Source organism: Erythrolamprus reginae, chromosome 3 (assembly GCF_031021105.1).
Source record: "Erythrolamprus reginae isolate rEryReg1 chromosome 3, rEryReg1.hap1, whole genome shotgun sequence".
NCBI classification, from domain to species: Eukaryota; Metazoa; Chordata; class Lepidosauria; order Squamata; family Dipsadidae; genus Erythrolamprus; species Erythrolamprus reginae.
Genome location: NC_091952.1, coordinates 90,666,987 through 90,682,877, shown reverse-complemented (window position 1 = coordinate 90,682,877; position 15,891 = coordinate 90,666,987). Strand labels below are relative to the sequence as shown.

Genomic DNA, 15,891 nt, shown 5'->3' with positions numbered 1-15,891 from the left:
ATTTCTATTTATACCATCTTCACATTAGCCACAGAGGAAAATAATACAGTACAAAAGGAGGAGTCAAGATTTTGTCTAACCGCTTAGAAACATAGAAACATAGAAGACTGATGGCAGAAAAAGACCTCATGATCCATCTAGTCTGCCCTTATATTATTTTCTGTATTTTATCTTCGTACCTTTTGCAGCCTGTCACCATGCAAAGGGTCAATATTGCCATTACATTCTTTTCCTGTATTTAAAAAATGAACTTAACTTACTGGAGATATAGATGTATACATTTATAATGAGAGGTCAAATGAGAGTGAGGCATGTAACTATTGTCCTGAAAAGAATTCAAATCAGGCACCAATATTTGTAATTTGTGCCTACAATTAAAAGAGTGTAAACTGATTTCGCAAGGCTTTGTTGCAAGCTTCTCCATCACCAATGACAGCATACAAGCAAATGCTGTTTAGAGTGACCTTTGCAAACATTTCCCAATAAATATTTATAAAATGCAAGTAAAGAAATGTAAAACTGGAATTGGCTATTAGAGGGGTTTGGCTTCTGAATTTACAGGAATGAAGTCCTGTAAACAATATGTACGTGCTATCATCACCCTGAATTATGTACATATTAAGAAACAGCATTCGCATGAAATTATAAAGTTGTTGTGCAATTTTAATTGGCCCCTTACAAATACAAGGTCAAGGATTATGCCAAATATTTTATTGCCATCATAGTTTAAAGGAGAATTTGCTGAAAATTACTCCCTCCACACTTGTCAACTCACTGGACACAATTCCAGAGGCATACATTTAAAAAAATCAAGGGAAAAAAACATAATAGCATGTTTTACTACTGTTTAATTAAATGGCAAGCAGTGTTTAATTTATTTTGCAGAAAATTGTCATTCATGTTGTCCTGGTTTTGTTTTATGTTCTGAATCTTTGTCTTCTGTGTTAATTTTTAGTTACCTTGAACACTTAAATTGAGTAGAAAATTAAAAGTAGGACAGAAATTAAAAGTAAGCCAATCCAAGACCCAATTCATAGAGATCAAATGCAGTATCTGCAAAGTATAGGTAGGCCTCAACTTATAATCACAATTAGGACCTGAATTTTCATTGTTAAGCATTAATTAATTTTTGTTGTGAGCCCCTAGGGAGTTGGGCAGCATAGATAGATAGATATAGATAGATAGATAGATAGATAGATGGATGGATGGATGGATGGATGGATGGATGGATGGATGGATGGATGGATGGATGGACGGACGGACGGACGGACGGACGGACGGACAGACAGATGAAAGAATGAGTCACCATAAGATTGCACCCAATTTTATGGCTTTTTTGCTGTGGTTTTTGATAGCAACAGCATTTAGATTTATATACTGCTTCATAGTGCCTTTATAGCCCTCTCTAAGCAGTTTACAGCCCCCAACTATCTGAGTCCTCATTTTACCCACCTCGAAAGGATGGAAGGCTGAGTCAACCTTGAGCCGGTGAGATTTGAACTGTCGAACTGCAGCTAGCAGTCAGCTGAAGTAACCTGCAGTACAGCACTCTAATCAGAGCGTCATGTTAGGTCACAGGGTCCAGCAAATCTGGCTTCCCTCAATGTTTGTAAGTAGTGTTGGGCGAACCAAACTTCCATAGTTCGGGTCCGTGCCGAACTTGAGTGGGTTCGGTATACCTATCCCGATCCCAGACTTTTCCAGAAGTCCATGTTCAGGGTCGGCATTCGATCAAACACCGCGATACTATTGCAGCAGCGGGGGGGGGGTGAGGCACTCTGCACATGCTGGCTATTTAGGATCCTGGCCGGCAGCTTCAAGCGGGCGGTGGGCAGGAGGGAGAGATGGGGAGGCTGAGCTCCTGGGGATCGGAGCCTGAACCCCCCCCCCAAGACCTTCGTCTCATGCTGGGCCAGAAGAGTGGGGAGGCAGGTTCTGCCAGCTGGCTATTCAGGATCCCGGCCGGCAGCTTCAAGTGGACGGTGGGCAGGAGGGGGAGGTGGGGAGGGATCTGAGGCTCAAGCCGCTGACTCGGCTTGGGGAGGCAGGATGGGCGACTCCTGACCTCCTCCCCCCCAGCGCTTCACCTCCCGCTGGGCCAGAGGTGTTGGTGTTGGGGTTCGAGTTCGGGGGCCCGAACCTGAACTCTGACAGCATACAAATCTAAATAATAAAATAAAAATAAAATAAAATTGGCCGAACCCACCGAACCTGAATTTCAACAGGTTCGCCCAACAATAGTTGTAAGTCAAGGACTACCCACAGCTGGTTATTTCTCAGATTTGTCATGCAGGAGTAGAATTATAAGTCCAATATAACTGTTACCAAGAAATTTACAGGGATCATGACTAGGCAAGCTCAAAATAAGAGCAACTTTACTTAGATTCTTAGAAGGTTTTTAGATAGATTATTGGAATCTCCTCCCCCCCCCTTCCAATAACAATGTCTAATAGGAATTACAATAATTAGCCTGTAAGACTTGAGCCTAACTAAATCTTTCTGTCTTAAATACAGCATTATTTGTCTCACCAAAGTCAAATAATTACACAATTTGATGGGAAAGAGTGTTTTATGCTATATTTGCAACCTGCATCAGTATGTCCAGTAGCTATTGGTGGAGAAAGCAACAGGAGTGGCATGAAACATTAAAGCAGTTTTTTCTGATTTTTAAGAGGACCTCACTCAAAGAGTCATAAAAGTCAGCCACTCCTTTAAGCCTCTTCAGAACCTTAATATTTATAACTAAACATTTCCTTTTTTTTATCACTGCTTATTAATAATGTTAATTCATTCAACTGGCTTCTCCAATTGGAAAGTTTTAAAGAAATTTAAGAGTAACCAATTCCATTCACGCTCAACATTCACCCGTGAACCCAAATTGGAGGTCAAAAGTTTAGTTAGGCTAAAGCTGATATACATACGTAATACAGTTATTGGGTGCCTTTGAGTCAATTTTGACTTTGGTCATGGCTTGCAATAATTGCTTCAGTTTTCCTGGAAAGATTTAGGAAATGATTTGTCATTGCATTCTTCCTCAACTAAGAGAAATAACAAGGGTTCTGTTGTAAAAAAATCCATTTATGAAAAATTAAAAGGTTAGATTATCAGAAGATCTTTACACAAATGAGACTCGTCTAGTTACAGAATTTGACTGCTATGAAAAAAAGTTTTGCTGGACTTGTAGAATGTGCTTTCTGATAAAACTGATATCTCTTTTTTAATGTTATATCTTTCTGCATTAACAAGATAAGCTAACTAGCACATTTGGTTAAAAAGTCCAACTTGTTGTCTTCTTCTTCTTTTATAATATAGAAAACAAATGGACACAACATTTGGGAGAGGCCAAATCTCAATGGAATTAATGTATAATTAATTAAATATGTGAAGAGGCATCATATTTTAAAATCCAAATGTAATATATAAGGATTAGGAATAAGATGTAATTAGGAAAATGCGGTTTATCTTTAAAAATATTTCTGTCTGATTTTTATTACATTTACAAGTTCTCAAAGTATCGACTCTGGAAATACTCACCATACCTTTAATCTATGCCAGAGGTGTCAAACTCATGTTGTCACAACAGCATTGGGCCTTTTTACCCTTCATTAAATTGGGTGCAGGCATGGCCAGAGCATGACATATCCGGCCTGCAGACTGGGACTTTGACAGCCCTGATCTAGCCAATATCGAAGCATAAATGGTTTAAGCATGGAATCTGAACTCTACCCTACAGAGAGGTGGAAGTTAAAGGAACTAAACAAAATTTTCTTCTTATTGTAATGTATGGTTTTCTTACGAGGGTGTCCACTGAAATCAATGGCTAATAAACAGAAATGCCTGGGAATGCTGAAATGATAGCCTGATTTTAGATTAAGGCCACTACATTTGAGATTATGTAGATTATTATGTAGATATTATTAGTATGATTCATTTTATTGCCTTGAATGAAATGTACTGATTTATCTGATCATTTCAAATGCTGAACTATTTGGGTGGGGACCTTTTTTGTGAACCTTGGATGCTCCTCGTAAAGTAAAGAGTATTTGTTGCAATGGTATTTGAACCTTGGATGCTCCTCGTAAAGAGTATTTGTTGCAATGGTGCCTTGCCCAAGTAGACTCAATGCAGAGATAAGTCTTCCAGTTAATCCCAAAGTGTAGATTCTAAGCTATTGAAGTATGTTATTAATGCTACCTCAATGAAGAGGCTATGTCTAAAGGTGAAAACTCCAGCTAAACTACAGTTGACAAAATCAGGAAGCTAACTAGAGGGCTGCAAAGTAATACTGTACAGAAAAATCTGTCTCCCTGTAAACAGAGGCGTGCTTTGCAATGGGACAACCAAACAATAATCAATACAGCCAATTTGTTACTACCCACCAAAAGGCTGAAGGAGAATCCCAAAAGGTAACCATCACCACCCAAAAACTCTGTAAGAAAATTGATTGAGGGTCATTCTAATACAACCTCTCACAACCCACCAAAGTAACTTGCAGACACAGGGAAACAAAAATAGAATTGGGGTCACTAAAAACATCAGATAATGTTTTGTTGCAGATTAGCTTGCATTTCCTAAGCAGGACTGCAATAAAAGTGGGCCCCTCTGAACTCCCTGATGACCTGTGAAAATAACACACTTGCATTCATCATATGGATCTAGCGGCCAACAAAACTTTTCTGGTGTTAAAATATTTTCATATCTGGAAGAAAAACGTTTTGAACTTCAACCTATATTTATTTCAACCCAACAATTCTCCTGAATGGAATCCAAAGCTTTGCGTAAGGAAATTCTAAAGGCTGATCAAGAAGTCTGCTTGTTTTGTCCACCTCAGCTCAGTGTACTCAGTTACTACAGGGAGTAATGTAAAGGGCAGGAAAGAAAAGGCCCTAAAGTACAGGACTCAAATCCTTTTAACCCTAAGTGGTATGCTTTTTAACACGAGATCTGAAAAGGAGGGATGGAGCACTTCTAACACTGATTTTATTTGTATTATTTCTTTTTTTAAAAAATTAAACTTAAACAATTCGCTTTGGTTTGCCCTCCCTCTCGTTTCTCGGTTTCTTTCTACCCATTTCAACTCCTTCTGTGGTGCCAAGCTATTGCTGACCTAAATATGCATTGTGAGCACATGCATGTGTGTGTTATGTGTGTGTATGTATGTGTATGTATATGTGTATGTATGTGTGTGGATGTGTGAGTGTTTGGATAGATAGATAGATAGATAGATAGATAGATAGATAGATAGATAGATAGATAGATAGATAGATAGATAATGTTTTCATAGATTTGCATGGGTACAGGTATGAAGGTCTTGCCATATTCAGGTTTCTTACTGTGTAAGTTTCAGAGATTCCTGGCGATGTTTCGATGAGGTCCCACTCGTCATCTTCAGGCTGGTGCTTTTGGCATTGTGCTAGGGTGAACATAGTGTGACCTGAGCTGCCTTCCTTCTATAAATACTGATGGGTGGGTGTTGCAGTTGCTGAGCCAGCACTCTACACCCACCCACCAGTATTTATAGAGGGAAGGCAACTCAGGTCATGCTATGTTCATCCTAGCACAAGGCCAAAAGCACCAGCCTGAAGATAACCTTGTCGAAACGTCACCAGGAATCTCTGAAACTTACATGGGAAAATACCTGAATATGCCAAGACCTTCATGTGTACAATTTAATTGGATTTCCAGGCTGTGTTCAATATTTTTCCCTCTAGTTAAGAACCATTTTCTACTTAAGAACCCGAGCCTGGAAAAATTTCCCAGGAAATTTGAGAAGGCCCGGCCAGTTTTCTGCCATTCCCCCTTTAACCCCAGCCATCTTGGGCTTTTCTGGGCCGCCAGAGGAGCCTTTCAATTTATTATTAGATTTGTATGCTGCCCCTTTCGATGGCACTTAAGGAGGCTTTGACAGCCCAGAGCGAATGGAGAGTTTTCCTTTCTCTGGGCGCTTGGAGAGCGAATAAACCACTTTGCTGTGGTGACTCCCTTGAGCTGCCTCCCATACACCTGGCGCGAGGTTGCCTTCCGAAGCATCTAGGGGCGGGAAGCCAAAAGGGGGTGCTTCGCCCCGGCCAGATCAACTCAGCTTCAGCCAAACCGAGGAGTCACCACAGTGAAGGAAAGGTGCCGCTACAAAGTGTATGGGCAAGAGGAGAGGGGAGCCTTCAGCATGGGAAGGAAGGGGCAGCAGGTAGCAACAGCAGCAGTCACCTTTTGGTCAAAGGAGCAGGAGGTTCCCGCCTCTCGCCCACCTGACTTTCTCTCTGTGGTGCAGTGTATGGGAGGCAGCCTCAAGCCAGGTGTATGGGAGGCGTATGGTCCTCGCCACCTCAGAGTCCCTTTTTTTTAAGCCTTAAAATTTTGGATTTTTTTGATTGCCCTCACCTCACCTTCTTTCTTCGGCAGCCATTGTCCTCCTCATCTTCTTCCTCCTTCTCCTCCCACCCAAATGCCTTTATTTCTGTATATAATTTATTTCTATATAATTTCTAGCGCTATCCTAGTCTCCCTTAATTTTAAAAAAAATTCAGCAAAAACATGTGATACATATATGTGTGTTTTATATATATAGTTATATATATATAATTATATTTTTATGAAGAGAGAGAGAGAGATTGTGTCCAAAAGCAAGAGGCAGCGAAAAGAAAGGGGTGATAGTGAAGCGGGGAAATATTTTGGTTACGGTTAGTTTCTCTCCTTCTGGAGGGAGAAGGACAGAAAGAACCAGACGTTGCGGAGGACGCCAGACGACGTCGGCGACGATGAGTAGTAAGGGACACGTTTTTGTTTCTGCTGAAATCATGAGGAGACGAGGGACGGGAGGGGGAGGGGAGCGCGCGAGAGAAATGTGCGTTATGTGCGCGCTTCTGGAGCAACTTGTACCTCTGAAAACAGCGCGAGATTCGAGCCAGAGATTCCCAAAAGGAGGAGAAAGGACGGAATCCTCTTTTCCCCGCCCCACTTCCCCGCCGCGGATCCTCAAGCCCCTCACCCCCCCCCCCGGTCGGAGTAAGGTTATGCCTGGAAGGATTCGGCCAACGGCGGGGGGGGGGAGGTTCCCCCCTCCCCGTCTCCTCTGCCGCATTCCGGGCTGCTTTTTCTTTTCTCCTTCTTCCTTTCTCCCCCCCCCCTCCCCATCCCCGCCAGAGCTTTTAAGAGATGGCCGTAGCGACGGTAGTGACAAGAAGAGCAGCGGGAAAAGGGAGAGGATCGGCGGCGCGGACTGAGAATCTCTCGGCATTTTCCAGCTGGGGATTGGATTGCTTGGTCGGGGAGAAGAAGCGCCCAGAAAAGAAAAGAAAAAAAAATCAAGATATTTTCCGATTCCAATGGAAATTAAATGGGGGCGCGAACGGGACTCGTCTTTCGCCATTAGTATCATTTCTTTTCCCCCTGCTCAATCTCTCCTTTCTTTTGGAACAATCCAAGCAACAGATAGAGATGGTTTTTTTACCTTCAAAACGCAGGCCATGTTCTATCCTTCCTTTAACCCTCCTCCTCCCCTCCCCAAAGCAGCAGCAGCAGATCTGCTTGGGGAGTAAAGAGAGGCAGGAGGCTTGAAAAGAAGAAGCCGCCGGGGCTGCCTCCGCTTATATCCCGGGAGATCCCAGCTCATGAGGACTCGCACCATTCGGCGACCCGTTAGTCATGTTGCCTCCTTTTTTCATGCTCCGTTTGTTTCCTCCCCATCAAGCTCCTTGCCACTGGCTGGGAGCCAGCACCGTACCAGCCCCCTTCATCACGTGGCTGATCTGGGCTCTTTCCACCGCCCCACCTCCCGGCTTTCTTTTTTATTCCCCCCCCCCTTCTTTTTCTTAAGAATTTTCGTTTTTGTTTTAAGAAGGAAGTTGCTGTTTTATCTCCTCCTCCTCCTCCTGCTGATCGCGACGGTACGCGAACGAAAACTTTTTTTATATGCCCAAAGATGCGCCGCTGCGGTTTGGAAAGAGACTCTGGGGTGGGTGGGGTGGGAGGCGAGAAACTTCGTGTTACTTTTTTCCCGGATTACTTAAAAAAAAACCTGATCGGGAATCCCCGGGCCAGAAAACCCGGATTAGAGTTACAGTAGTTGGAAGAAGTTTCTTCCAAGCCTTTGCCCTGACACTCTTATCTAGCAACATTAAAAACGGACAGAAAGATCTCCGATGGGCCGATGTAGGCTCCGAGCCTGGAGAACAGCTTATTTATTTTATTTGTTTGTTTTTGTCAAGTATGTATTGGTGGTATACAAAGATATAATAATATTTGCAGTATATACATGATACTAGTAAAAGAGAAACATTAGGAAAGGGGACGGAAGGTACTCTGGTGTACTTATGTACGGCCCTTAGCTTCCCCCCACCACCTCTTTCTACTTTGGTCTGAAATTTGGAGGTGAAAAGAGCCGACCCACTTTGCACATAATCCACAGGGTCATCTTGTGCCTTGGTCTACTTGTTGCTCTCTTTGGGAACCTTCCATTTATTTTATACATTTTATTTATAAGTTTATTTTATAAACTTTCCATTTATTTATTTTAAATAAATAAATAAAATAAATAAATAAAATAAACCTTCCCTTCTTGCATCTAGTCCCTGCTCAAGAGATGCTTCTGCATAATTTTCCCCCTTTATTGATTGATTGATTTTTTTTAATTTGATTTGATTTGTATGCCGCCCTTCTCCGAAAGCTCAGGAGGCTCACAGAATACAATATAGAAACAAAGCGTACAAGACAATGCTGCCTGATACCACTTTCATGTGGCCATTAAAGACTGGTGGGTCTTAACATGTTGGTCTGGTTTTTTGGCATTATTACTATTATTATTATTATCATTATTAATTAGATTTGTATGCTGCCCTTCTCCGAAGTCTCGGGGCGGCTCACTGGATACAATGTAAACAATACCGCAACAAATCTAATCAATTAAAATTACAACTAAAAACCCAATACAGTAAAATCAATCAGCCAATTCATTCACAACCAAACGTTTCATTTATTAAATGGGGGAGTGGGGTGTCTTCATCTAATTGCCCCATGCCTGGCGACATAAATGAGTCTTAAGACTCTTACAAAAGGCAAGGAGGGTGGGGGCAGTGTGAATCTCCGAGGGAGTTGATTCCAGAGGGCTGGGGCCGCCACAGAGAAGGCTTTTCCCCTAGGCCCCACCAGACAACATTGTCTGGCCGACGGGATCCAGAGATGTTTTTAAAAGGCAGAAAGCAGCCCCGGTCTTCCTGCCTAGGAAAACAGCCTCAAGCAGCTGGACCTTTGGAATGGAGGTTTTATATCAGGAAGATTGGACCGATCTATTCATAAACAAACCCACACAGAAGGTTGGAGCTGATGGGATTAAAATCTACATTCCCCCACCCAAATTGTAAGGACAGGACAGGACCTTTAGGACACACAAGTGTAACTTGAAAAATTAGAATATTGTGCAAAAGTTCATTTATTTCAGTCATGCAACTTAAAAGGTGAAACGTAATATGTGAGAAAGATTCATTACATGCAAGGCAAGCTGTGATTTGTTATAATTGTGATGGTTATGGGGTACAGCTCATGAAAACACCCAATCCACCATCTCAGAAAATTAGAATATTACATTTGATCAATAAAACAAGGATTGTACATAGAACAATATCAGACCTCTGAGAAGTATAAGCATGCATATGGACTCAGTACTTGGTTTGGACCCCTTTTGCAGCAATTACTGCCTCAATGCAATATGGCATGGACGCTATCAGCCTGTGGCACTGCTGAGGTGTTATGGAAGACCAGGATGCTTCAATAGCGGCCTTCAGCTCTTCTGCATTGTTCAGTCTCATGTCTCTTAGCAATGCCCCATAGATTCTCTATGGGGTTCAGGTCAGGCAAATTTGCTGGCCAATCAAGCAAAGTAATCCCACAGTCATTGAACCAGGTTTTGGTGCTTTTGGCAGTGTGGGCAGGTGCCAAGTCCTGTTGGAAAATTGAAGTCAGCATCCCCATAAAGCTCATCTGCAGAAGGAAGCATGAAATGCTCCAAAATCTCCCTGTAGATAGCTGTGTTGACCCTAGACTTAATGAAGCACAGTGGACCAACACCAGCAGTTGACATGGCTCCCCAAATCAACACAGACTATGGAAACTTTTGCATCTCATTTAGAAACCAGGAACCCAAGTTATGGAGGAAGAATGGAGAGGCACACACAACCAGATGCTTGAAGTCTAGTGTGAAGTTTCCACCACTGCGCTTCATTAAGTCCAGGATCAATTTTTCTCTTTTCACAACTTTGTTGCAATTGTTAATAACTCAGTTAATCTGGCTTCCCCATTAACGTCGCTTGTCAGAAGGTCGCAAAAGGCGTCCCTAAATGTGAAAAACTATTACGAATCACTTTTTTTTTCATTGATGTTTTAACTTTGAAGAGTCACTAAATGAATGATCGTAAATCAAGAACTACCTGTGTGCAGAAAAATCCCTCCATCTAAATTCCTTGTGGCACTCTTATACCTTTTCCTCTGCAAAGGGGCTTTTTAAGTTTTAGTTTAATAACAAAATATATTTGGAAACCTGCAGACCGCTCACTCCATCCATAATTGATGGCTTTGTTTTTCAGATGCCAACCTATACTTTATTGTTTTGACTGCAACAAACAAACGGGGTGGGAGGGGAGAATCCATTCTAAGTCCTCCATATAATTGGCGAGAAGGAAAACCACAGGAAATGATTAAGAAGACATCCTGAAAGGCATATGGCATTTGTGGTTTTGTAACTCCTTCCATCCCATGTGGGAGGGGATTTACATAGCAAGCAAGGAAGGAATTATTTTACAGCCCCAACCTATTAGTGTAAGAATAGCTTATAGCATATAAATCTTGACATATTCATAGAGTAGAGATTTCAAAACAGATTAATTTCTTAATAGTTTCAGGAAAAGCTATTTCCTGACAATATTAAAGTCCTAATGCGTATTATGCTATTTACACTTTTTTTTCTAAAAAAAGGCATGCCTTTTAATTTTATTTTTCCTATTATTTTATTTTATTTCACTTTGAAGACAAGCCATCCAGAACGAAGGCCCGTCCTCGCTTCTTGCAGAATACATTTACAATGCTATTATTTGTTCCTGCTTAAATTTCTAGAAAAGTCCACCATTCTCGCCACCAGACAACACTTGAAACTAGGAACAAAGTCTCAGTTACTTTGTCATCCTAGCTGAAAGGTGAGCTATTTTCCAGATCTGGAGGTTTCAATGTAGTCTCAGTGATATAATTGGAAAGGTGATCATTTCCCAGCAATATTTAGATGACTCCCTCCCTTTTGGGGGGAGGGGAGGGGGAGAAGGAAGCCAATAGAATAGAATAGAATAGAAACATAGAAACATAGAAGATTGACGGCAGAAAAAGACCTCCTGGTCCATCTAGTCTGCCCTTATACTATTTCCGGTATTTTATCTAAGGATGGATCTGTGTTTATCCCAGGCATGTTTCAATTCAGTGACTGTGGATTTACCAACCACATCTGCTGGAAGTTTGTTCCAAGCATCCACTCCTCTTTCAGTCAAATAATATTTTCTCACGTGGCTTCTGATCTTTTCCCCAACTCACCTCAGATTGTGCCCCTTGTTCTTGGGTTCACTTTCCTATTAAAAACCCCATTGAACCTTATTTAACCCTTTAACGTATTTAAATGTTTCGATCATGTCCCCCCTTTTCCCTCTGTCCTCCAGACTAGACAGATTGAGTTCATGAAGTCTTTCCTGATACGTTTTATGCTTAAGACCTTCCACCATTCTTGTAGCCCCTCTTTGGACCCGTTCGATTTTGTCAATATCTTTTTGTAGGTGAGGTCTCCAGAAATGGACACAGTATTATTCTAAATGTGGTCTCACCAGCGCTCTATATAAGGGGATCACAATCTCCCTCTTCCTGCTTGTTATACCTCTAGCTATGCAGCCAAGCATCCTACTCGCTTTCTCTACTGCCTGACTGCACTGTCCACCCATTTGGAGACGGTCAGAAATCCCTACCCGTAAACCCTTCTCTTCTGATCTCTTCTCTACCAATCATTCCCACATTAGTTTTCCCTAAAGCTTTAAAGACCAGGCTGTGCTCCAGAGCTGAAGGAGGTGTGGTGGGCACATATACCAAGGGTCCCACTCCTGGGCTATAGTGTGAACAGCCTTGTGTTGTTCCCTCTGTGCCCAAATCGGATGCTTTCATGAGATTTTAAAATGGTTTTTAGTTGCTTTTACTGCTTTAAAATGCTTTTGAGATTGTAATGATAATACATGTTTTTGAATTGTGAGCTGCCCTGAATCGTTTGTTGAGATGGGCGGATAATCAAATGAAGTCAAAATGAAAAAAAAAACCAAACCAACCACTCATAATTCCAGGCAGAGGCAGGGAAGGCGTTCCCTCTCTTCCCTCTGCTCGGTATTGTTTGCTGAGATGGGCGGCTACAGAAACCAACCAATCAATAGAATAGAATTTTATTGACCAAATGAGATTGGCTCACAAGGAATTTGTCTTGGTACAGTAGTCCCTCGCTATACCGCGCTTCACCTACTGCGGCTTCACTTCATCGCGGGTTTCTGAGGAAGTCGATCGGCAGATTTAAACAGCCCGCCAAACTCGATCGGCAGGTGTTTCCCAAAAAAATATATATCTAAAATTGTAAATACTGTATTTAAATACTGTATCTAAAATAAATACTGTGTGGGAAGGGTTTATAAACACTTAAAACAATGAAAACTTACCAAACAATTACAATATAAATACTTAAATAAGTACTATCAGTCGATAAATTCCCCATCACGGATTTCACCTATCGCGGCCAGGTCTGGAACGTAACACCAACGATAGGTGAGGGACTACTGTACATAGAATCAAGATTCCACAAACGTCCTGCTTGTACTTTACACTGCCAACATCAGGGAGAAGGGGAATGATTGGATTTTTGTCATGCTAGTTTTATACTGTTTGGGCACCTTGAAAATTTTAAGACTGGAAATTAGTCATTTGCATATTACTCCTATTGATTAATTAAAAAAAAATAAAAATCATTTTGAGCAGAAAAATACATGAAAAATCATAGCCCTCAAAAGGTAAATACAGTATTTTAAAGCCTGGAAAATCATTGCAGTTATGCCTGTTTGTTTGTTTGTTTGTTTGTTTGTTTATTTATTAGATATTTTATCCTGTTGTTATTACTTAAGAAGTAATTCAAAATGGTGAATGTACACAATACTCCTACTTCCTATTTCCCCCACAGCAATAACTCTATGAGGTGGCGTGGTCTGACAAAGAGTGACTGGCTCAATTTCACCCAGTTGGTTTTCATGTCTAAGGCAGGCCTGGATTTCACTTTGGCCAAATTCCTACACAAAAGACCACCAAATGCCGCAAGATTTCCAGGGTGGTGCCATGGTAGTGTGGTGTGAGAACAGCTAGCAGCTATCCTTGCTTGAAGAACAGCCTCATACAAAGAAAACCTTTATAAATTGTACTACAGATAGCATCTACCACCAGAGAGATTAACCAAAATGTATTAAAATATGAACCCCAAATGTTGGAAATGCCAACACATAAATGGAACATACCATCATATGTGATGAAACTGCCCAATAATAAAAAAAATCTGGAAAAATATACACATCTGGATCAAAGAACAGAACATTAATATGAAATCAGAAACATTTTTAATAGGAATATTTGATCAAAAAAGAAAAAGAAAATATTGGTATATTATATTACATATATTGGCAGTGGTGAGAATATCACAGGCACAACATTGGAAACGTGGTGATATACCAACTGACAAAATAATTATTAGAAAAATTTTAGAATGCGCAGGATTAGATAAATTGACAATAGAAGTAAACCAGAAAGAGGATTTGGAATATTTTGAAGTTTGGAATTTGTTCTATAATTGGTTGGAACGGAAGAATAAAAAGAAGAAAGAAGATGTATAAATGTGTACAATGATATTTAGTTAAAGAATGAATATAGGATTTTATAAGTTTGAATGTAATGGACATGTATACTTACCAATAGATAAGTAGATTAAAACTGTAAAGGAAATAGAGTTAATATGAACTATATATAAATGGAAATTTAATGTTAAGATAATTTACCGTAGAAATGCCAAACAGGTTGATATGCATATTTGTAAATGTGTTGTTTTGTCTTGTATATATGTTTGCGCTTACTTTAATGTTTTAAATGTTTATATTTAATAAAAATCATTATTTTCATAAAAGAAAGACCACCAACCCCCATGTTTTTCAACCTCAGCAAGATGTGTGGACTTCAATCTTCCAGAATTCCCCAATCAGCATGCAAGCTGGAAACATTGGGAGTTGAAGTCATCGTAATAAAGTTACTGAGGTTGAGAAAGGAGGAAAGAGGTAGAATGCAACTAAACAAGTTTGTGTCTATTAGAAAGGGAAACATAACATTAAGTTCCTGAAGACTCCCTCCTGCAATGAAAGAAAATCATTGAAAGGCCTTAGCATCTGCATAAAACAGGGGTGTCAAACTGGCAGCCCATGGGCCAGATGCATCATGCGCAGGCCATGTCCACCCCAGCTCCACAATAGCAAGATCCATCACATGACATCAACGTGACCAATTCTCATTATCCCTTTACTATCTAATTCTTTTATGATTCTGCTAAAGTTCACATCATTACCTGTATTCAGTGAGTTTGACACCTGTAGGATACAGAATGCAACAGAGAAGAAAATAATTCCAGGAACCTCTTACACCAATGTAGCAACTATGCTCCTTTACTATCTATGGACTTCAACTCCTGGATTCCTAAACCACCTTTTAGTGAGGGAGAGCTTTGCTGGTCCTTGCCTTCTCTCCCATGGCTTGTCTTGATCCTAAATCTTTTACTGTAGATATTTTACAAGAAAAGCCATTAGGAGAAGGTGTAAGGACCAGGTAAGTGATTTCATCCTCACTAAATGGTACTCTGAATGGAGGCTGGGTCATGTCTATGTTCAACAGGCTGAATGACAGGTAAAGATGGACCGAAAAGCAGTTGTTGATTCTCTGAACACTTTGTTTAAAATTAGAATTTAAACTAAACTCTTGTCTTCTGGGGTGTGAAATCTGAACTCCCAGTTTTTAACCAGGTAGACATAGGATAGAGAACAATAAAGAATCAGTGGCAATAAAGAAAAATGCCTGTGGCTGGAGACCAGAAATGAGTACATGTTGCAAAATTACAGGATGAAGCAGAACTTTCTCTTTCATTCTTTCCAATCCAAATTAATGTTTGAAAGAAATTATGAAAAAGAGATACAAGACCCCGTCCATTCATTAGTTGGATGATTCTCTCAAAACAAAACTATCAGATCAAATTTAGTGTGTTTGGAGAAACCAGCAAAGAAAGAACAAGTTCAAAACTGAGACTCTGGCGCAAGAAAAGGAGAACATATACTTTTTACGGGACCTTCTCCTGCCACATACCTCCCAGAGACCTATTAGATCGCACAGAATCGGCCTCCTCCAGCTCCCGTTGACTAAACAATGTAGATTGGTGGGACCGTGGGGAAGGGCCTTTTCTGTTGCTGCCCCAGCTCTATGAAACCAACTCCCCCCGATGTTCGCACTGCTCCCACTCTACTGGCCCTTCAAAAAGCTGTTAAAACCTGGCTTTGTCAACAGGCCTGGGGCCCGTGAGGTTTAACATCAGACGTGCCCGAATTATGTTTGTTTGGTATGTATGTTTGTTAGATTGGTTTTGGGGGGTTTATAATGGTTGTTAGGGTCATGGGGTTTTATTTATTGTAGTTGTTTGACTTCTTTTTATTATTGTATTATTGTATCATTTTTATTGTTGTAAGCCGTCTTGTATTATTGTATCATTTTTATTGTTGTAAGCCGTTCTACGAGATTGGGCGGCATAGAAGTCGAATA

General features: G+C 40.7%; 1 protein-coding gene across 2 annotated transcripts in view; it reads right to left on the bottom strand.

Annotated features, from left to right (window-relative positions):
• ST6GALNAC3 (ST6 N-acetylgalactosaminide alpha-2,6-sialyltransferase 3) overlaps positions 1-7,724 on the bottom strand; it is a 445,976-nt gene extending 438,252 nt beyond the window's left edge. Inside the window, exon 1 of one of the 2 annotated variants that reach the window (XM_070746190.1) lies at positions 7,451-7,724. In XM_070746190.1, the coding sequence (XP_070602291.1) occupies positions 7,451-7,468 (18 nt within the window). In that variant the 5' untranslated portion in view covers positions 7,469-7,724. The remainder of the gene's footprint in view (positions 1-7,450) is intronic. The other variant, XM_070746189.1, reaches the window with a different exon arrangement.
• Positions 7,725-15,891: the final 8,167 nt, after the last annotated feature.